The sequence below is a fragment of the Macrobrachium nipponense genome, chromosome 41 (assembly GCF_015104395.2).
Source record: "Macrobrachium nipponense isolate FS-2020 chromosome 41, ASM1510439v2, whole genome shotgun sequence".
Classification (NCBI taxonomy): domain Eukaryota; kingdom Metazoa; phylum Arthropoda; class Malacostraca; order Decapoda; family Palaemonidae; genus Macrobrachium; species Macrobrachium nipponense.
In genome coordinates, this window is record NC_061102.1 from 11,395,752 (window position 1) to 11,419,481 (window position 23,730).

Consider the following 23,730-nt stretch of genomic DNA (forward strand, 5'->3'; position numbering starts at 1 on the left):
GAATCACAGATAGTAATTTGTAATGTCACATTCCCTTACCAACTAGCTAAAAAACATTTCCGATCTGCAGACTGAATTATGTTTATACAGTGCTAATAAGTTATTATTTTCCTACTAAAGTATGATATACCACAAAGACATTTGTGAATTGTTAGAAGCATATATTTGTATAAATCAGCTTCAATCTTAGGAAAAAAAAAAGATGAAAAACACATCAGATACACTACTGCCTTTGAAAGCTGAAGATGATAATTTGATTGGTTGGTATTTTGTGAGGTGGACTCTGACAACCACAAAGTTAACAGCAGTCTAGTAACATACCAAGTACTAACCAAGTTTTCTCAAATAGTATATGGTAGGGCACCATTCTTTAACCAAGCCACAATTATGGCTCTTTGTCTTCCACTGCTTTAGCCCCGACAGGCATTTCATGGTTAAGGGTTAATGGTATTTTGAATATAGTTTTTGTAGTAAAAGTTTTTAATGTAAATGACCACAGTTACTATTTTTCATCATACAAAATATTTTCACCGTACCATAACAGTGATGGAAGATTTCATTTCATGATGATGTTATATCAATAATGTATTGTATATTTTGCAAACAACAAATTTCAATTGCTTTTACTGCATTGTTACTTTTCATGTTTAATGTGGTTTGTATAGTCTAATGCCTTATTTTTAAAGATTGTCAGTCATTTTGTATACTATCTGCTGTGAATTAGGTAGTTTCTTTGTATAGCCAGGATATTTCTCTGTAAGGTTTGTTGTAGTACTTTAAATGTTGATGGATGACATTGTTATTTGTATTGTATCATTAGTTGCAGTATAAATAGTATTTGTGGTATCCTGAAGGTGGTTCATTAGCTGAGGTGTATCAATGATCATTGTATGGATTCTGACTTATCTACCCTATAGGGGGGTACTGCCATCAGTGTGCTTAAAATAGTCCAGTGATGGTCTTACATCATTACATACTTAAGGCTCTTTGCAGCCCTTTTTATTCTTTTTGCTGTACTTCCTTTCATATTCTCTTTCTTCCATCTTACTTTCCACCCTTTCCTAACAGTTGTTTTAAGTTGCACTTTTTAACATTTATACTCAAAATTTCCCTTTCAGCACTGAATGACCTCATAGGTTCCAGCATTTGGCCTTTGGCCTAAGTGTTATACAGTATTCTATTCCATTGTAACATATCTTTAATTATGTACTCTCTATTTGTTTTTCAGAAATGACATCAATTGAAAAATAATTAAATACTCATCTTGAATATCAACCACATTTTTTTTTATGTAGTCTGATATTTCATCATTATAATAGCATTTTGCAGTTTTGCTTCTTTTTGCAGTGTATGATCTTGTTCCACCTCCTCAGTGACTTTGTGATATATGATATATATTTCCAAACATGATTTTTTAAAGAGTATCCATTGTGCGTATCACACCAATAGATATCTTTAAGTACAGAAATATACAGTATAGTATATTACTGTCCTGTAAACATCGTTTGTGTCCGACAGTATAGCCATCCATCTTCTTTTCGCAGCTGTCAAGGAATAGTTAGATTTCAATGTGAGGTAAGATGACGCAGTAAATTTGAGGCAGCAAACACAAAACCTAATTACAGTCTCATATGAAGCTTCTCTTTTAGCTATTCAAATTGGTTATTTGGATCAGGATTGGGAGTTGTAACTTATACTGAAGAACTTGTTATCCTAGTCTTCTTAGTCATTTAGATGCTGTATTACTGCTAAACAATTTAGATTTGTCAATGTGGAAGCCACACAGAAAAGTCAACAGCAATTAAGGAATACGATCCCCTACCTGAATGTAAATTTATTTCTATTGCTCACTGAGAAATATCTTTTTTCAGCATCAACACTAAAAGATGGAAGCTTGGGAATTACAATACGTACGGTAAAGGTGATGCATATACAAATAAAGTATAAAAATACATAAAACATCAACAGCACTGACATTTGCATTGAATCAGGAGATGTAGCAGCAGAAACATACAATTAGAAGGATCTGAATCAGAAATTTCTGTTCTTACCTGATTCTGAAAATAAGGAAATGATCCACTCCCCCAAAAAATTTTTACCTTTTGCATAATTGTCCAATCATACAAATTCCCATTTTCTCACATATGCAGAAAAATGTATACTAAAATTTCAAGTTATCACATGAATAATAAATCAAGACATGTTCCATCCCCATGTGATTCCCAAGGCACTAAAGACCAATTTGATTAGCTTGAGAAGGACCTTCATGGTAAATATTTCTTGGATTGTAGACTTTGAGAAGATACTCAAAAAACTTGCATGAGTTTAAATTTTTCCCTGTAGAAAATTAAACTGTAATTTTGGTAAGACCAGGTTTGTAGTGTAGTACTAAGTTTACTAATGCTGGTTTCTATTTCACCCTTGTCAGTGCTTGGAGTTTTATATTTTGTTCATTCTCATAACTATTCCTTATTAATTGTATCTGTAGGAGGGTAAACCATTTCCTTACTGAGTCCTTATTCGTAAGTATGATGAGGTGTAACTAATTAAACACTCAACAAAAAGGTTTTCCTATTTAACCTGGACTTGAGAAAACACCATGTGAGATCCCTACATTTCTCATGTCCTCTATTCATCATTAGGTGTCAGTGTTTTATGACTTATTTTCCTTCCATCTTTTTGTTGAGACACACCCGTATGATGTTATGTTCTTAATGGCTAGGCAATCCCAGCTGTTTTGCAATGACTGCTTCATTTCCTTGACTGTGGGACATTTGGAATATATTTCCTTTGACAGTGCTTGGAAAAGGAAGTGAGTTACTGTCTTTCCACAGTTCTTGCAGAGGATTGTAATCAGTAAATATGATTGATGTTGAAATTTCTCTTTTGTGCTATGCTGCAGAACATGATTGCCATTTCTACATCCTTAAGTGGATCAAGAGTAAAACAGATTTAGTCACAGAACTTTCTTCATGAGTCATTCCAAATAAAGGATGCTTTTAGTGCAAATTTGTAATTTTTTTTTTTTTTATTTCTACTATAAGATGCTTTGCTCTGATCAGTTTACAAAGTTATTCAACAAATTATTTTATGTCTCTTTCATACAAACCATTGCTGGATTCTGTGGTTCCCCTCTCTTCCACTCCAGCTTGGTACAGATTCATAAAGTCAGACGCACCTCATATTGAATTTAGGGAAAGAGAAATGTAGGGATGTTACTCCATAGAAAAACTTACTACAAATGGGATAAAGATAATTTAAAGTGACTTCCTGCTTATCCTCTTTTTACTGGGGTCAGGCAACAGTTAGATAATGGTTGTAGTATCTTCAAAGTGTGTTTTTAAAATTACTATAGTACAGGTGTGTGTGACATAACAATTACATGCAGGAGGTATACTCCATGGTTATGGGTGATGCTGCATCTGTTTATGTCACCAGTTTCAGATACAACAAACATCGACTACATTATTTAGTATTGGAGTATTCAAACTCCAAAAAGTACAGAAGTATATAAGCTAACTGATATGCTTGCTTCAGTGACCACATATAACTCTCTCACCCTACACTACAGTATCTGTATGCTGCACCTTCATAAGTGATGACAACACAGTGTTTCTCATTAATTTTTTTTATTCATTTATACACAGATTTCTCACGTCTGTTACGTTTGTAGTTTAATATTTTGTACTTTGTTTTTCTTTCCACTAATTTTATTTTGTTTGGTTGTGGTTTATGGAAACTTCTTATTCTTTATCATGGTTTTTGTATTTCAGATTATTCGTACTTGACCCTTTGAGATTTTAGGGAGGTGACAAAACTTATATGCGGGGAAAACACACTCCAGTCTAGATTATTGTTTTTAAGCTTGAAAATGGTTTTCGTCATTTGTTTGCTGTAAATTTATTTTTCATGATAGAATGCTGGGCTTGGTTTCATTTTGAAACTTGAATAATTTTATCAATTATATCAACTTTAAAAAGTTAACTAAGAAGTTAAAACTACAAAACTATATTGTCAAAATAATGCATTCACATGAATGCATTATTCACATGAACCGAGAACAGAAATTTCTTTCCTTTTCATAAGTAGACATCTAAGAAAGTGCACAATAAAAATTTGTAACTTTTTGCACTATAAAAAAGTAAAATAGATTTTCTTTAATGTAATATATGAGGTTATATGTGCCAGTTAATTAAGTAAAACTATGGAAAATTAAGTGCAAATTTTTTTTATTTTCTGTTTTGGAGCGGTTTGAAAGTAAATCACGTAGATCAGCCCCTTCTTGCACGTGACAAAGTTGAACCATCACCCAGCACTCTTCAGACATCATCCCAGCAATTTGTTTTGAACTTTTTTCCTACATTTTCTGCAGACCATGTAATTTGACATCATCGGAGTCTCAAGGGATAAAACTTGCACTAGTACATCATTTGATATCGTCTAATCTCAAAGGATTAAAAATCTCTTGTACATAGTACACATCTTTATACACATTTTAAGGTTTATGGTATTAAAAGGATTTTATTTTGTTGTATGAAGTGAATCATTTTTTCTTTCCTTAAGTCAAAGTATAGTATGTCTTTGTAGAGATGCCAGGTTTGTTGTTTATTAAGAGAAAAATGCTTGTAGCATTCTTTAGGTTGCTGGCCTTAAACATCTGTCTGCATCCATGAATCTTTGGTACATCAAGAGAAGGGCCCTTGCAGTAATATAATCAACTTTTAGTTAATGAATAAGGATACTAGAAGTTCCATAACACAAACATGAGAAATGTGTACAAAGTAAATGTTTCAACATTTTACTGAATGAAATATGCAATTCTTAGGAAAATGACTGGGTTACTGGTAAAGGCATTTATACAGAATTAAAAAGCATAAATGTTAAAAAATTAATATTTTGTTGTTCTAATCTCGCTTGATAAGGAATTCACAGTTTGTGATCTAAAGCACTGGTGAAGTGCAACTTCCAAGTGACTCTTTGAACTATGATGGTGGTGGAGTTACATTTTCAATAATATCTCCTGTTTCATTTTATGTTTTTACATTAAATCTGAAATTAATACTGAGTGTTCTTGTTTTGATACACTATAACGCAAGACAACTTTCAAAAAGTATGCATGTGCATATACGTACACCCTATAAGGGTGTTAACCACAAGTAAATTATGAGGTGTAAGTGTATTCAATATAAAACTTATTTTAAACAAATGTGTTATGTACTATTTTAAACCACAGTATTTTAGATTAATATATTTTCCTGAAGAATTAATTGTTCTCTCTTCCTACTGCTTTTTTGGTGATTTGCTAATGGCAAATATTTATGGATGCTAACTGAAATGTATTCTGTGTGTTACTCTGATCATTTTTATTTTTGGTGTTTTGCCTATTGTCATAATGTGGTGTGGAAAATGTGGTGGTGTATCTTTCTTGCTAACACAAAAATAAATCTTTGTGTGAGCTGCTTATATTTGTTGTGATTCAAATTCAATGTTTTGACACAAAATTTTTTTGCTTTGTGTGCGTTATATGGTGTGTACGTACTTTGGGATGCTTTGGCTTGGCTCACGTTAATAAAATAGCATGAAGCCAAATCTCCCTTCGAATCTGAACAGCGTGACGCCGAGCCCAACAGCAGCATCACGCAGAACCTCATTCCAGCAGAGGAAGGAAAGGGACCGATTCAACTCGGGTAAGGATACTTTCATATTCATGTTATTTTGTTGATTCTGTTTCAGTTTTTATGTTTATCAATTATTTATATTGTATTGTTTTGTCTAGAGATACTTAACATAGATTTATCAAAGATTGATGTTCTTCCGGACATTTACTACCTAGTTTGTAAAAAACTTTTCTGACCTAGGAGCTTTGTCACTTGAACAAAGAGCATTTCATTTTAGCTTCCAGATTATTGGATTATCGCTTATTCAACTGAGACTAATTCTTATTCATTTCCAATGTCCTTTTTCCTTTTTTTTTTGTCAAGTTGGATTTCATAGAACTTTCTTATGAAGATAACTTATGATATTTTTGTTTTAATGTGGAAGGCACTTATGTTTTTGCATATTCATTTGCATTTTTCTGTTTTCCTTTATCCAATGCAGTCCAGTACGTACTATATACTAATTTTTTCCTTGTGTATAAGGACCTTTTATTTTCACAAAAATTATCACATGCAGTTTTCCTTGGTTTTAAAAAAGAAATATCAGCTAAGGTCAACCACATATTTGTTATAGATACCAACATTAAGGTTGGCTTATACCAGTCTGAGTATGTAGTATACCAAAATGAAAACTCTAGAATAACCTGTACTGTTTAGGCAGGATGAACATACAGAATGTATCAGTAAGTTCTCTTTAAAGACAGGCTTTTCATACAACTTTCAAAGCCTATCATTTTTCATGCAGTCACCTCGGATGTCTTTCGCATCCATTAAAGTGATGGGTCACTGTATTTTTGGAATGTTATTTCACCTAAAATCAGTTTTATATACTGTACAGGAGGTCTTCTATATACCAACTTTGAACTTACAGACTTTCAAAGTAAAGAGTAAAGATTTTATTTATTATAAACTTTATTTAATGTACAACAATAAAATTGTCTTGATAAAAGTTTTTATTACTGCATGGTGCTATATGCTATAGGCTAACTACAGCGCTGGATGCCTAGGCTAACTTTATGCAATATACAAACCAGCCATTGAAATGGAACTGGTTGTATATGGAAGACTGCTACTTGAATTCAATGTTGCTTTTTCACATCCCTTTAAAGACAAGGATTTATAAAAGTGGACTGCGTTTCAGCTTTGTCGCTGGTGTCACTCTTCGTGAACGGATGCCAATGTTCGAGCGCATGTTGTGGCGCGTTTGTCGGGGCAACGTTTTTGTGCGTCAGTCAGAAATCACTGAACCTCTTGAGGACCCTGTCACAGTAAGTCTTTCTGCCTGCTGTTGCAGTAGTCCATTTCAGCATCTAAGCATCTAAGCATCCATGCCATTTATACAATTTTTTAGTGGTCGATTTAAAACTGCAACTAGGAAGGATTGTATTATTGGTTAGAGAAGCAAATTTCAAAGTAGTTCAATTTTGTTTAAGTTATCATTTAATATACTAGTCCTCAGTTGTTACGATACGTAATACAAACCATCGGTCCTTTAACAATAGGAATGTAACTTAGCAGCAGCTGGAACCGGTGTAAGCTTCGAACAAGGGGGTTCGGTAGTTAACTGCTTGTGCGACAGTCAGTGGTCGGCGCGACTGAGAGGTGAAGAACCACTTTGCTTTCGGCCGCGCTGGGTGATAGACGTGTTGTTCGCCGCTCTGCCCGCTTCTGTCGTATGCTTTGGAATACTCCTTCAATTGTGGAGATATTATTACTTTCTCTTATACTAATGTGCTTGTGTGGAAATAACTTGAGTACCTGGTTATTTTTTGTGATTTTCTTGTGATTGTCTTGTGGAATGGATTCCCGCGAGCCGGAAAGACACCCCCCCCACCCCCCTGTCAGCCGCAGATTGTGCCCTGGTGTAGAGGGCCATAAGTGTGGGGCCTCTCGATCCCTTTTCGAGGTTGATCCTCATAAGTTTTGTGCTCAGTGTCGAGGGCGTGAGTGCTCTCGCGCCGAGCCATGTGATGTGTGTATTATTTGGTCGGAGGAGCAGTGGGAGTGTTATGAGGGGAGGAAGAAACCCCATAAGCTGTCTAGGGAGTCATCGGAGGGTTCTCCAGTTACTCCCTTGGTCACGGACACGTCTTCTTCTTTCCTCCCTCCGTCACAGCTCCTGCATATGGCTCCTTCCCCTTCGGGGGGTGTATCTCGCTCCTTCTCTTCCCTCGATCAGTCCAGTGTAGAGGAGGGGGCGAGGTACCCCGACGTGCAATTGTATTCGGGGTCTTCCGTTCGCTCGAGGTGGGAACTTTGCCCCCCCCCCCTCATTAACCCGACACTTTCTTCCTCAGGTTTGCCTGCCGCGGGGGACGATCTCAGCCAGGTCTGGTACTCGCTGGGGCTCCAGGGAACACCGAGCATTCAGGGGCTGCTGTGTCCTCTCGCGAGGGAGACCAGGCTGGTAACCCATTGCCTGGTGACTACAACTACGACTACAGTGTCCACTCCAGGGTATGCTGCGCCTCCTCACCTTGTATATACGCAGTACGTATCTATGGTGACCCCGACAGCTGCTGTGCAGGCTTTGCTGCCAGGTATGCAGAGGATGGTCGTGACGTTGCCATCTGGTTTTGCCGCTCTTGCTCCAGCCCCTGACTTCCGGTGTCCCAAGAGCTCCCCATTGGATCTGCCGCCAGTGCCTAGGATGCCACTGGTTCCTGCTCTGCCTTCTGTTCCTGTGCTTGCTGCTCCCGTACCAGTTCCTGCCGCCGTCATTCCTGCCCATGGTGTTGTTGCCCCCACCCCAGGTCCTTCCGGACAGGTGCAGCCGGGCCCTGCTGCTTCGGCAACTGCCCCAGCTCCGTCCTGGATGGAGGACCTGACAGTGGTCCCAAGGAAGCTGACGAAGAAGAGGAAGAGGGTGTCATTGTCGTATTCGTCGTCGTCTTCGTCGTCGTCTGCTGCTGCCACTTCCCCTTCGACTTCCCAGGCCACACAGCTGAGGGAGAAGAAGGTAGCCTCCTCCCCCCCTAAGAAGTCTTGCTTTGAGACCTCTAAGGGTCCGTGGGACGGTTGGGGCTTCCGCTGGTCCTCCTGTTCCTTCAGGAACGGGGCTCATCTCTCCTTCCGCAAGGAAGAAGAAGATGGGAACCGGAGGGGTACCGGCTAACACCGGTACCTCCTCGCCTGGTGCCAGAGGTTGTGCCTCGACGCCAGGTACCATCTCGGCCTCTCGTTCGCAAGATGTACCGATTGTATGGTTGCCCGCAGGTGACCATGCAGCCAAGACCCAGGCATCGGCGCCAGGATCCAGGCACGGAGCGGAAGACTGGCGGGAGTCGCCCAGGTGACTCCCATCAGGCCAGCGATCGCTCTCGTAGCGAGCCACCAGTACCCAGGGTTGACTCGACGGTCCCAGACAGGCCGTGGGTTGAGGCGAGGAAACGGTCCCCTCGGTCGCCTGGACTAGCCTCGGCTGGTCCAAGCGGCGTGACGCGCCGTGAGGACAGGCCTCACTTCCACCATGACAGCGGACTCAGCCAGTCCCCTGACAGCCGCTCCCACCGGGACTGGGCGTATAGGGGGACCAGCGTCAGAAGAGCTGCTGCTGGTCCCCCTATCCGCCTGGGACCGTCGCCGGTGTTCTGACGCTCAGGACCGTCGCCGCTGTTCTGACGCTCGGGACCATCGCCGCTGTTCTCGGTCTAGCCGGCGACGGTCCCGAGCGTCGGTTCCGAGCGTCAGAAGAGCTGCTGCTGGTCCCCTATCCGCCCAGGACCGTCACCACTGTTCTGACGCTTGGGACCATCACCGGCTAGACCGAGAACAGCAGCGACGGTCCCGAGAGTCAGAACAGCGACGACGGTCCCGGGTGGATAGGGGGACCAACAGCAGCTCTTCTGACTCTCGGGACCATCACCGCTGTTCTTGGTCTAGCCGCTCTCCCCTGGAGAGCCGCGCAACCAGGCCTGCAGCTCAATCACCACCGCGGGTTGGCGAGTGTCTGCAGCCCCCCCAGCACGCCGGTTCTGCCGGTGGCCGAGGGGGTAGCATCAGGTCTTCCTCTCCTATCCCTTCAACTTCCTTGGGTTACACCGGGAAGAGCGAGGCGATTAGGAGCAATCGCGACGAGCATGATCCTGCTACGAGGGCCTACGAACCTGGCTTGGTCCTAGGACCAACCAGATCGTACGCACAAGTGGCAGGAGGAGACCATGAGGGGTCTGTTGTGGTTCCTCCTGTGGAAGGAGGAGGGTCTCGGGAGGTCGTTTGCTGAGGTTATTGCGCTGATTTGTCAGCACAATGATCTTGGGGAAGGATCACCACTCCCACCTTCCGAGGCTACATATAGGCTGGAGTTGTTCTGGGGGCCTAAGAAGGAACCCAGGACGATGGTGGGTCTGCCGCGATCAGCCTTGGCCGACAGTGTGCTGAGCCAGGTGGACGCTCTCGTCTCCGGACAGGAGGGTTCGCTTCGGTCCGGCAGGTCGTCCAAGCTCCTTCCCCCACCTCTACTACGACAGAGGCGTTTCTATGTGCCAACGGAGGACCCTCTGCCGCCCAAGCAGGTTAACCCGGAGCTAGCTAGGCTAACTCCGGGGGTGTCTCTTCAGCATCTGCTGCAGAGAACCTCTGGTTCTCGCAGCAAGAGGCACTTGTGTTGGAATCGACTGCCATGGCAGATTTCCAAGCAGTCTCCTGGATAGACCTGTGGTCCTTCAGAGTGTCTAAGGTCGCGGCCTCTTCGGGAAACATCACTCCTGAGGGGGACCCAGCTTTCGTGAGACTGTGCCGGTCTGGAGGTAGGGCTATATCCTACCTGGCTCACCAGACGGCCAACCTGTGGGCCAACCTGGTTCTGAGGCATAGGGACACTGTCCTCACCAGGTCGGCAGGGCACGAGGCGGCCTTGGGTCTTCGCAGCGGACCAGTGCAGACTTCCTCTTCTCTCTTCCCCAGAGAGATGGTGGACGCTGCGGTGGAACAACGGCGCACTGACGACAGTGACCGTATAGTCCACCAGGCAGTCTCGAAGGCGGCTGGGCAGCCTCAAGCTACTGAGGCTAAGCCCAAGAGCTTAGCTAGCACTTCCTCTGCGGCTAAGACGATTGCCTTTTCGAAGCCAAGAGGAAAGACTCTGCCTTCGACTTCTACTGTAAGGAGCGATCGTAACCAGCCCTCCTCCTCTCGAGGAGGAGCCGGGAAGAAGTCGAAGAGAGGAGGGAAACGCTAGGGACGGCGTTCCCCCTCACCTGCTGCCGGAAGTGGGGGGTGCCTGGCGAGCCATTGGGCAACTTGGCAGCGCTACGGAGCAGAGACCTGGATAGTGAATGTCCTTCGAGAGGGATATCTACTACCCTTTGAGTCTTGGCCACCCCTCACCTCCAACCCGGTCCATCTACAAACGTACGTTCCTGGTTCTGCCAGGGACATGGCGCTTTGGCAGGAAGTGGAAGCCATGTTGAGCAAACGAGCTGTGGAGATCGTATGGGATCAGTCACCGGGATTTTACAGTCGACTTTTCTTGGTGGAGAAGTCCTCAGGGGCCTGGCGCCCGGTGATAGATCTCTCTCCCTTGAACCGATTCGTTCGCCAGACTCGGTTCACGATGGAAACGGCACGTTCAGTGCTCGAGTCCATCAGGGAGAACGACTTCATGCTTTCTGTTGACCTGAAGGACGCGTATTTCCAGATACCCATCCATCAGTCCTCCAGGAAGTACCTCCGCTTCATCCTCGACGGGACGGTGTACCAGTTCAGGGCACTTTGTTTCGGTCTCAACCGCCCCACAGATGTTCACGCGAGTTTTCACTCTGGTGTTGGCTTGGGCCCATTCAGTAGGGATATGTCTTCAGGCTGTTTGGTATCCGGACCTGCTGGCTCTGCTCGCTGAAGCACCGAGAGAGATTCCCCCTTGGCACAACCTCCTGTGCCAGCCACATGTGGAACGGTACCACCGGTCGGTTCGGTCCCTGTGTCTTCACGGCTGGCTGTTATCCACCATCTCTTGCAAGCAAGAGGCTTTTCTCGCCGAGCAGCAACAGAGATGGCTGGGTACCTCAGACAGTCTTCTGCAGCTGTATACCAGAGAAAGTGGTCCATCTTCTTCAGCAGGTAGCGGATTTCCTCGTCTTCCTTCACCGAGAGAAGCTCCTCTCCGTCTCCGCAGTTAAAGTCTACAGAGCTTCCTTGGCTCTAGTCCTTAAACTGCGGGGAATGGATATCTCCTCTTCCTTCGAGATCTCCCTCCTTATGAAGAGCTTCGAGAGGTCCTGCCCACCCAGGGAACTCAGGCCCCCGGGGTGGGATGTGACTCTCATCCTTAGGAGTTTGACTCGAAGTCCCTTCAAGCCACTCCGAGAGTCGTCAGACAGGGAGCTGACCATCAAGACCCTCTTCCTGCTGGCCCTGGCATCAGCGAAGAGAGTAAGGGAACTTCATGGTCTTTCCTTCAATGTTAAACATTCCAGGGGATGGGGATCTGTGACGCTCGATTTCGTCCCGGACTTCGTGGCAAAGACTCAGAATCCTTCGGTCCCTAACGACCGGTTCGAGTCATTCACGATCCCCTCCTTGAAGGACTTCACCAATAACGATGTGGATGAGATGCTGCTTTGTCCTGTGAGGGCGCTACGGCGCTATCTGAAGAGAACTCGGCACCTCAGGCCTGAGTGTCGACGCCTCTGTTAGCACCTGGGTTACCAAGAAAGAGGTATCCAAGAAAACACTCTTTCTGGCTGCATGAGGTGATCAGGAGGGCGTACGACCCGGATGGTAGTGACGACACCCGTACCCTTCATCCGAGAGCCCACGAAGTCAGAGGTATTGGTCCAAACCTTGTGTTCCGCAAGAGCTTCTCCGTGGCACAGGTTCTGAAGGCAGGGGTTTGGGCCAACCGGACCACCTTTACCTCCTTCTACCTTCGGGATATTGCCCACAGGTCCTTGGACACCTTTTCCTTGGGACCCGTGGTGGCTGCTCAACAAGTTGTGTAGCTTACCCAGCACCTGAGTGGATAGAACAGCATCGCATCCTTGTGTGACTGCATGAATGGACAAGTGAAAGAGTGTGTGACTGGCTTTTCTTCCTCCTCTTTTCTCCCCCTCTACCTGTGGGCAGAGGGCTGCGGTCGTCACTACGCTGGACAGGAGGCAGATGCAGGTAAGCTACACGACCGAGCTCCAGCTTATCCCTTTCAGTAGGGATAGGAGCGATTATCCACCACTTCCCTAACAAGGGGGGGAGGGGAGGCCAACAAGAGACAAACCCATGACTTCATATTGGCTCTTGAAGTGGGTACTAGTTCTTGCTTGCTATTTATAAGAGGTACGCTTGCCTCCCTCTTATAAATTTGGCCCAGAGGTCTGACCACTGATCCTGCGGTGCACACCCTGATCAGCTGGACAGAGGCTAGGATCCCTCCCTCTGCTCTTACGACCAGGGAGGGAACCAAGGTCGGACGAACACCAGTCAGTTAATAAGACTCTGATTCCACCCACCAATAAGTGAGTCTTCCTATTGTTAAAAGACCGATGGTTTGTATTACGTATCGGAACAAATCACAATTTGTCGAAAATTGTATTTTTCCTAACTAATACAAACCTGAGGTCCTTTACATAGTCCCACCTCATGCCCCCCCTCACTCTGTTTTTCCTGGGCCTAAAGCAAAGTGATTCTTCACCTCTCAGTAGCGTGGACCACCGACTGTCGAACAAGCAGTTAACTACCGAACCCCCTTGTTCGAAGCTTACGACCGGTTCCAGCTGCTGCTAAGTTACATTCCTATTGTTAAAGGACCTCAGGTTTGTATAGTTAGGAAAAATACAATTTTTGACATTGTGATTTTTCTAGTATTTTTTTAATTGAATGTGTCAAAGATTTTTCAAGTCTCTCTCTCTCTCTCTCTCTCTCTCTCTCTCTCTCTCTCTCTCTCTCTCTCTCTCTCTCTCTCTCTCTCTCTCTCTTTGAGTTCTGCCAATTTAAGAAAAAATTACATCAATGGAAAGAGGATTACAGTGGGCCCCCCGTATTCGCGTTCTCCGGATTCGCGGACTCACACATTCGCAGATTTCTCTCGGGAACGTTTCCCCGCATTATTCGCATAATTAATTTTATTTTGTAAAATTATAATCACAGCTCACACAATATCATAACAGATAAGAACTAAAATCATTAGCAAATTCTGAGTATATTTGTTGTAAAATATTTATGTGAATTTACTGAGATCGAAGATGCAGTAACTTTTTTTGGATTATACACGTTTTTTCTAATATTTCTTTGCACTTTTCTTTGCAAAAATACAATTAAAACTTAGTATGTATCATTAAAGATAAGAACTAAAACCAACAGCAACCCCTGGGTATATTTATGAGCAAATATACAAAAAGACATCATTAGAGAGAGAGACACACACAAACACAACATGCCCCTTAGAAGTCAAGTACACAACCGACTCATGAGACACCTGGAATTGGCGAGCTAAGCCAGTTTAAAAGTTGATATTTGTAAATTTTTGGGCTATTAAAGTAGTAGAACCCCTCTCCCTCCCAATTTATCCAAATCTATGGCGTGTAATATTGATACTCATCAGGAGGTAATCCGTTCAGCACTCAAAACCTGCTAATGTTACTCATAAGAGGGTATCTGACCATTAAGGGTTAAAGGAAAAATATTGCATTTTGCTTCCTGACACTCTCTCTCTCTCTCTCTCTCTCTCTCTCTCTCTCTCTCTCTCTCTCTCTCTCTCTCTCTCTCGTCTTCTCTCTTCTTCTCTCTCTCTCTCTCTCTTCTCCTCTCTGCTCACCTCATCTCTCTTCTCTCTCTCTCTCTCAAGGAAAAAATACTACATTCTGCTAATGATTTTATTCTTACCAGTGACACTTAAGTGTGAGCCATGAGAACAGCCCATTTTACCTGTGTCTATGTCAAGTAGTACTTGCAACAAAGGTATAACGTTCACTAATGTGCAAATCAAATCCGCAGGGAGAACAGGTGCGCAAGACAGTCTTCATCATCTTTTTCCAAGGTGAGCAGTTGAAGACGAAAGTAAAGAAGATTTGCGAGGGATGCCGTGCAACCATGTATCCCTGTCCTGAGAGTACTACTGAGCGAACTGAGATGTCTCAAGGAGTTAAGGGACGTCTGGATGATCTGAAGACGGTGAGGATGAGATGGTACCTTTGTGTAACTTGGAAATATTTATTTTTGAATGCTTTTTTTAATTGTACTTAATTTTTGTTTTCATACAATCAACTTACCTGTCAGATATATACATAGCTAAGACTCCGTCGTCCCCGACAGAAATTCAAATTTCGCGGCACACGCTGCAGGTAGGTCAGGTGATCTACCGTCCTGCCCTGGGTGGCAGGATTAGGAACCATTCCCGTTTTCTATTCATATTTTTTCTGTCGCTTGGAATGTAAACAACGTTTGCAGTTCCTCCTGACTTGATTTTTTGGATTTCATCGCCATCGAATCTTTCTGGGCCTTATCTTTTTGCAGGGGAAGGGGAAGTACTTCGGATGTCTTTTGGTTCGGCATACGCATATTTAATTGTTTTTTTATAACTTTGGCTTCGAAAATTTCGAAGGATTGTTTACGTGTAACTACCGAACTTTTCGGTAGACACTCACATAGTTTGCAAGAAGGAAAATTTTAATATTTATTCATAATAACGTGTAGTAAATGTTAGAATTGATTGAGCTAACTTCCTTCTTGAGGATGTAAGGAAAGAATAGTTACGCTTCCTTTAGAAGTTTATATAGCGCTCGTACTAACGAGCAGTTAAGAGCATCATTAACATTACTAGTAGTGTGTATCCTCATCTCCTTCTTACTTCACAGAATCTTCAAATTCATATTGCAATTTGAAGACAAAGGAATGTAGCTCAAAATACGAGCTATTGAAAGGTAAGAAGTGATTTTAGTGTTAGTGCAGTGGAGGGTGCGTTCTGATCGGCTCTGTTTCGCTCCCAGGCCTAGACCTCTTCCAAGCTCACATACCCAGAGGAGAAGGAAAGTCGAAAGCCTTACGGAGGTTATGGAGAATCCCCACCGATCAGGCGTCCCCTCGGCAGGATCTGTAGAACGTCCCAGACTGCCAAGTTCGCCATTGGAAAGGCGTCCTAATTAGTAGAGGGTGCGGCGTTCGATCGGCTCTGTCTCGCTCTCAGGCCTAGACCTCTTCCAAACTCACAAGCCCAGAGGAGAAGAAAGTGCGAAAGCCTTACGGAGGTTATGGAGAACCCTCACGATCGGGCGTTCCCTCGGCAGGATCTGTAAACGTCCCAGACTGCCAGGGATAGCCATTGCAAAGGCATCCTTTAAAAAGTGCGTCTGTTCTTCTGTTTCTTCATCTTACATCCGAAAAGACGTAGAATGTACATGTTTGGAGTTCGGACGATCTGGCTCGTTCTCTGAATAAGAGAACACTGACTCACTGAGCGAGAGGCTGAGAGCCAGCCAGCAAGCTAGCGCGAGCCACGTTCCAACAGCCAGCAGCGAGCCGCGTTCCAACAGACTAGCGCGAGCCGCGTTCCAACAGACTAGCGCGAGCCTCGTTCATACAGATAAACGCGAGCCGCGTTCCAGAACTTTTTTCTTGGCGCAAGGCGCCTTCAAAGAGAAAACAGACGGCTGAACTAAGGAGCCTTATAGTAGAGTGGCAATCAGAAGGATGCTTCCATTGAACGTTTACTGGCAAGAGGCTCGTATAACAAGACTAGAGGCGCTCGGATCTATTAGGGCGCACGGGACCTTCCACGCAAGCGGAACGTTCCAGGAGCGAGTCTCCTTTCTAGCGTGCGGAACATTCCAGGCGCGCGGAACTATCCAGACGCCAGGCGCTAGGCGCAAGGATCCAGACGCCAGGCGTCAGAAGATTCCAAAATCTTCATTTGAGAGAGAGGTCAGTCGCGAGACTCCTCTTTGAGTTTTTTTTTTTTAACTTGAGCAACTTTCCCCTGGCAAATGTGCAAGATGTCGCACAAGCGGCCGTTGCTTTTGTCAGAAGGATTCGGATACTAAGAGAAGCCCCTTTTCATTATTCAGAAGACTCCTGTGTTAGGCAGTTCCTCTCAATGCGGACTCTCTCCTTCATCCATGCTCTTCCCTCGTTTTGAGGAGGCAAGAGCTTTGGGAGTTTTTCTTAATAAGAATCTCATCGATGTTTGGTGATGGCATGGGGATAGGAAATATCTACTTCCTTCCGTAAACCCTAGTGATGAACAGGAATTCGGTCTCTTCCGCGATTTATGAGGAAATCACGAAGATTTAAAGAGTTCCTGGATTAACTTCGTTCCTTAAGGATATATACTCTTTCTATCGTTCTATTAACGAAAAGAACGAAGATAGTAGAAGGTAGTAGAGTTTCTGCTGTATGAGAATACGATACGGTCAAATCATAAACACATACCGTAGTTACTTCTTTTCTGTGCAACTCAATTACCAGTATCCTTCTACGACATTCCTAGGAAGGACTACGCTTAAAGGGATTGTTAAGACAACACCTACTTAGCTTCTAGATTTATCGAAGTCTTGTTTTCGCTTAAATATGCTTTAATAAGAACTTCCTGAAGTTCGATAATAATTTTATAAAATTCCTTTATTTAATGGAGTAGCTGGCAACTCTGGAAGAGTAAGCGGGGACTGCTTTCGCTGAGAGCCTGAGACCAACGCAGTACGCCTACGCCAGTTACTGTCAGTACCCTGTGCTGCCAGGTACAGGGAAATTTCCCTGTTTTAGGGAAATTCAGTCGGCTACAGGGAAACAGGGAAGAAATTTGAAAATACATTAAAAACAGGGAAATTTCAGAAAACTAACAGGGAAAATATAGGGAAATTTGGAAAATCTAAGTTTGTTATTATTTTCGTTTGAAATATGAAAAATATAGCTTTTAAGTTGTTATTTTGCTTTATGTGGCGAGACTAAGATAAAGAGAAAGGGTAGTTTAATTCCCTCGTTATCCCAGATTTGAATGGTCAAAGTAGATAATCCTTTAATTTGGTACTGTCCCTCTAAATTGTCTCCTTCGTTATTTTTTTTTATTTATTTTTTTTTTTGTACACCAATTTCATGCAGCACTTTACCAAATGATTCCTATTAACCATCAAACCCAATATTTTCCTTCACTTGTAAAACTTTGTCTATCTTCGGAATTTCTTTCCTTGCATAAAAAGCCAATACAGTTCGCCGTATAAAGCATCAATCGAAATCGTCCACATTTGTTACGGTTTTTTAGATTTTCCTTTTCTTTTCCCTAAAAACCAGCTCTCTAAATTCTTCTTCCGTTTCTTTAGCCTCCTTTCAAATCTGATGAAAGTTGCTTTTGATATCTTTGTTGCATCTGCTCGATTGATTCCAAACTTTGAAATTTCATTTTCTTTTTCCCATTCAAAAAAGTGAAGGTAGCGGTTAATGAGAATCATATTAGCTTCATGGAGTCTATTGAAACAGTTTTCATTTCTTGAAATGTGTTTCTTTGTTTGCATCTGATATTTGAATATATCTTATTTCGTATATTCTTCGTTAAAACCTCGGTTTCATTAATGAAAATGAAGACATGGCATATTTCTGGGCTCAGCTCGTGTCGCTTGCGCGAAATATCCTTTAATCTATTATTTCTAGGGTAAATGTACTAACACATACCAGAGAATAAATAAATAAAGAAAAAGGTCAGTATAACTGACTCGCTCACCCTCTAGGAGGGGGTGTCGGTATGAACACTAGGCGAGTGAGACCACTACCACGAGCCAAATGTTTCCAATAGAAATCTCCCACTACAAAAACCCTCCAAGAGGGGAGCCGTCCCACACAGAAGGAGGGGCAGCTAAGTACTACTTACCTACACCAATCCCACGCTTGCGACTGCTGCGCCTCTAGTGGCCATCCTTTCAAGTTAGCACTCACGAGCACACGTGCTATTTTTCTCTCTGTGTTTTTTGTGCCATTTCTTCGGATTTTTCGATATGGAGCGTGCAGCTATTGCAGCAGCTAAGTTAAGTACTCAGTATTTACGGTTAGCGAGTCTTTTCCGTCCCCGAGACGGTATTTGCCGTTTTTTAGGTATAGATACGTTCTCGGGGGCTGGAAGCATGGCAGCATGGTCCTGCCGCATGTTGGGTTCGTTCTTGGTCTCCCATACCTAGAACATCCCTTATTATTTTACGCTCTATTTTGATTATCCGCCCTTTTTACGTCTACTCAAGTTGTTATGCGTGTATGTATTTCACCTTATGTAGGCTTTTCTATCCAGACCCTAGTTCAGGTTCCTTGTATCGGCCCCTGACTAGCTTTGAGTGGTAGACTTGCCTTCGGGCTAGTCGCACACTCCTGGATTTTTTCTCCTGCTATTTTACCTTCTGTCTTTCATTTTTATTATATATTATATTTTTATGTTTTGTTATTGTTAGGTTAGTTGGCGTCTGGCTTAGCCTAGGTCCTGGCTCATAGAGCCTTGTCTACCGTTGATCAGTTCGGTCGCTTCCTCATAGCTTCTCTCTGATCAGTTGGTTTGCGCCCTATGGGCCTATATGCTACCGCTTTTCAGTTCCAGTTGCTTCCCGATAGCTTCTCTCTGATCAGTTGGTTGGCCTAGGCTTGGTTACCGTATCTTAGTTTACCGCCTCGTGGTCACTACGTGATCACGGGTCAGCCAGGCGCCTGCCAGTCCCCTTCCCCCTCTCCCGCTCTCCCATAGAGTCGGGCGGGGGTGGGTCGGTCTGTCCTTGCTCGCCCAGCATGCCCGAGCCTGCCTCCCCCTTCCCCTCCACCGGAGGGGCCTGGGAGTCCGACAGTCCCTGACTGGTTCCGACCTCTCCGCTTCTCGGCTCGGCCGGGTGGTACGTTGTGGGGGGCTCTGGCCTTCCCCCCCTCCGTTACTTCCTTGTCGCTCCGGGTTAGCGCGAGTCTGTATGTCATCTCGCCCTTCCCCCCTTACTAGAGCTCCTCCCTACCGGAGTCCTGGTATCCAGCGGAAGGGTATAGTCCACCATAGTTGGACCGGAGCATACAATAGGTCTTTACTAACCGTACCGTATTGCTGAGTTACTACACTCCGCTTCACTGGACCTAGTCCGGTTACTTGCATGTAGGTTTAAGTTATCTTTAAGTTTATCTTAAGTTTCTTAAACCATCCCCACCCCTCCCTTAGTATTTACCGGATCTCTCCGGGATTATAGCCTATTCAGGCCATGCAGGGAGGGGTTATGCCCAAATTTTTTCCGAGCTCCGCCATGTAACGGAGTTCTTTTGCCCTTAGTCTGTAAGTGTTCCCCCCTTTAAGATACTCATGTGTCTTCCCACTTACAGGCCACCAACTGTGAGCATCCGGGATGTTCCGCTACACTTCAGGACCCCTGTGGACACGAAGTTTGCCGGTCCCATGCTCCATGCGCGACTCCGCACGGGGACATCCAGGTCTGGTACCATGAGAACGTGTACCATATGTTACGATCTGGTGAGCCAGCTTTTGGAAGGCGTAAGTATTCCATCTCCGCATGCCGCTCCGCCTCTTTTACTTCTTAAGTTTTCATCATTACTTTAACTTAAGGCATCTAGTTTAAGTTATATCCTAAGTTTTAGTTTTAAGTGGTTCTTAAATCTAAAATATATCCTCTCTTACAGGCTCCGGCAGTAAGAGATACGGCATTGGCTACCCTGCGGGCCTGGGTCGGAGGTTTTGGCAAGAACGCCGCCAAGGGTCAGCCCTACATTCTGGAGAAGCGTTTAGCTTTGTTAATCTTCCCCGGAGGCAAGGCGACTGGATAAGTCATCCGGTAGAGGCGGACCCCTCTATTGCCTTTATCCAACAACAGCTGGCGGCCTCCTTGACTGAACAAGACCAGGATATCTCCACGGATGTCGCAACCCTGGATATAAATGTTGAACCTATGGTAGGTATAGACGACCTGTTGGTCGAGGTAAGTAATGCAGGTACCCAAGGGTCCCCCTTGGGAACGACTGTTTCTTCTACCCCTGCAACTTCTCCATCCTTCCCAGGCTTTACCGGTGATGAGTTATATACTCCTCCAGAGGCTTCGGTTAGGCCTAAGATCAAGTCTAAACATATGACCTTGACTAAGACGTCATCATCCTCGAAGAAGACGTCCTCGTCTTCTTCTTCGCGTAAGTCTCCGGCTCGTAATCCCGGCTCAGACAGGTCTAAAGGGTCTAGCTCCGGCTCAAAGTCCTCCAAGAGTAAACCTAAGGAGAAATCCCGTACCCCGGCAGTATCACCAGTTCCACTACCTTTGGTGCCTATTCAGAGTCTCCCTTCCACCTCCTCAGCAGCTCCGGCTCTGGACGCCAATGCTGGCCTCCGTTACAAACATGTGGGCGACTTGGTAGGCTCCCTTAAGACGAGTATGGAACATATGATATCTCGCCTGTCGGACAAGATAACTTCTCAGGATACCATTATAGCCGGCCTAAGAGAAGCCCCCCTTCGCCTCTTCCCTCAACCCTCTAACTAGTGGATCTCAGCTTCCCCCGTATGACTCGCTGCGAACGCTTTCTCCATGAACAATCCTTGGAGAGTAGCGTCATATGCTCCCTTCCAAGATGGTCTCATCTCCATACCGGAGTTTGGAACTCGAAGAATAGAGGACTTCGAGTTCTACCCGGAAGGCCTACAGCCTCCCTTCATAGGCTACGCTAGGCTCACGCCTTCGGCTATGGTTAGAGATGACAGGGTGCCAAAGGAGACAGTCCTCTACTCTCGGGACCAGGCCCACGTGAAATGGCTTAGATGTCTAGATGACATGGACTGTTCAAATACAAGATCCAACCATTCAAGAGTCCCTTTACCATTTTCACGATGGATGAAGGTACCCCGCTCCCTTTCCTTACCAAGATAGCGAGGTCGACCATCTCAGCAGCTCAGAAAGGGGAACCCATGCCTCAGCTGAAAGAAGCAGACCCCACTTCTCCGTTGCTCCCGTCAATTGGAGAATTATGGGAGGACCTGCCTAACACTTTCACAGTTGGCAAACTCAAACCTGACTGTGCTATGGAGCAGTTTGGTGAAAAGCTGCCCAGGCTCCCGGATAGTCTTATTCAAGCGGAGTTTGACTCGAAAACAAGACTAGCCAGGTCAATCAACCTGATGGGCTATGTCCGAGGTAGCAACCATGGCTTATGGTTCAGAACCAATTTTTAAGCTATGACCAAAGCCCTGACTCAAACGGTGCAGTCAGACATGTTTGAGTTTGCCACTGCTAGAACAAATTGCAGGAAGCATGTATTGCTGAGGCAACCATTCGGCACGAACGAATAGGTTACTTTCTTCTAACATCTGGGGCGCAGATCTCTTCCCAGAGGCTATGGTAAAGGAAGTACAAGCAGAGGCTACGAGGTTGAACCAAAGCCTTAAGGACCGTTGGGGTCTTATGGCTAGGAGAAGGCAAGACTTGACTCCAAAAGGTAAGGGACAAGGAAGCCTAGACGTTTTCCAACCTTACCAAAAAGAAGCAGCCGCGCTTCCCTCAACAAGTTCCTACAGTGCCGTTAGTGCAGACAGCTCAGCCCTCCAACGTCTAAAGGGCCAATCACAGCATATTTATGTGATATCCCCTCCGCCTCAACCCTCCACCTCATACGCCATCTCTCCAGCCTACAAACCAGCCTTCGAGAGTCAAGCTTCTCAGAAGTATGACCGCTCGAACAAAGGGGAGGGAGGCAGAGGTAAGCGGTCCTTTCGTGGGAGAGGATCGGGAGGTCCCTTCAATAGGGGAAAGCACTTCAGAGGAGGTCGAGGGGGTTACCAGAACCAATGAGGAACTTCAGGTAGGAGGGAGGCTGTTTCACTTTCGCCACCGGTGGAACTTCAGCCAGTGGGCTCAGAGCATAGTGTCAAAAGGGCTGGGTTGGAGCTGGTTGACGAACCCACCTCCATCCAGACCTTTCCGTCAACTTCCTTCCAAGGAATTGACAGAGTACGCAGAGGACCTTCTTCAGAAAGGAGCTATAGTCAAAGTCAAGAGAGGTTAAAATTTCAAGGTCGCTTGTTCAGCGTGCCAAAGAAAGGCTCAAACAAAAGAAGGGTAATCTTAGACTTGTCCCGCTTAAACTTTAGCCATCCGCTGCGACAAGTTCAAGATGCTCACGATCTCACAGGTGCGGACCTTACTTCCCCGTGGGGCCGTCACCACATCTATCGATCTTACAGACGCTTAACTTAAATCCATACTCCCTAGTTGCAAGACACTTCCGCCCGTATCTCTGGGTTTCAAGAATCAGGAGACCAGACGTTCTCCTTCAAGGTAGTCCCGTTCGGGCTCAACGTGGCACCCAGGGTGTTCACGAAGCTAGCGGAAGTAGTAGTGCAACAGCTCAGGGCTCAAGGGATTATGGTAGTAGCGTATCTCGACGATTGGTTGATCTGGGCCCCATCAGTCGAGGAATGCAACAAGGCCACACTGAAAGTGATCCAATTCCTAGAATATCTAGGATTCAAGATAACAGATCCAAGTCCAGACTCACCCCAGAGTCAAACTTTCAGTGGCTAGGCATTCAATGGAATCTATCCTCACACACTCTGTCGATTCCATCCACCAAAAGGAAAGAAATAGCGAAGTCAGTCAAGCAATTTCTAAGTCACAAAACTAGCATCGAGGAGAGCTCAGGAAAGAATCCTCGGCTCTCTCCAGTTTGCTTCAGTAACGAACATCTTAATGAAAGCCAAACTGAAAGATCTAACCAGGATCTGGCGCTCTCGAGCAAATGTCAGGTCCAGGGGGGGACAAGCTATCCTCAGTACCTCTGATTCTAAGGAACCGGCTTCGGCCGTGGGCAAAAGTCAAGAATCTGTCAGTTGTCAGTCCCTCTTCAGTTCCCTCCACCAGGGATTACCAATCCACACAGACGCGTCCTTAAGCGGCTGGGGAGGGTACTCCCAGGTCAAAAAGGTGCAAGGAACTTGGTCACCCCAGTTCCGTCAGTTCCATATAAAACGTACTGGAGGCAATGGCAGTCTTCTTGACTCTTGAAAAAAAAAAAGATTTAACGCCCACCAAGGTAATACTCCACATAAAGCTAGTCTTGGACAGCGCAGTGGTAGTACATTGCATAAACAGAGGAGGCTCCAAGTCACGTCATCTAAATCACGTCATGATAGCCATCTTCTCCCTAG

The 23,730-nt window shown here is 44.8% G+C and overlaps 1 protein-coding gene across 2 annotated transcripts in view; it reads left to right on the forward strand.

Moving 5' to 3' along the window:
- The window catches only part of LOC135212495 (V-type proton ATPase 116 kDa subunit a 1-like), a 60,217-nt gene that overhangs the window by 8,682 nt on the left and 27,805 nt on the right, over positions 1 to 23,730 (forward strand). Inside the window, exons 5-7 of one of the 2 annotated variants that reach the window (XM_064245983.1) lie at positions 5,578 to 5,687; positions 6,799 to 6,925; positions 14,586 to 14,762. In XM_064245983.1, the coding sequence (XP_064102053.1) occupies positions 5,578 to 5,687; positions 6,799 to 6,925; positions 14,586 to 14,762 (414 nt within the window). The remainder of the gene's footprint in view (positions 1 to 5,577; positions 5,688 to 6,798; positions 6,926 to 14,585; positions 14,763 to 23,730) is intronic. The other variant, XM_064245984.1, reaches the window with a different exon arrangement.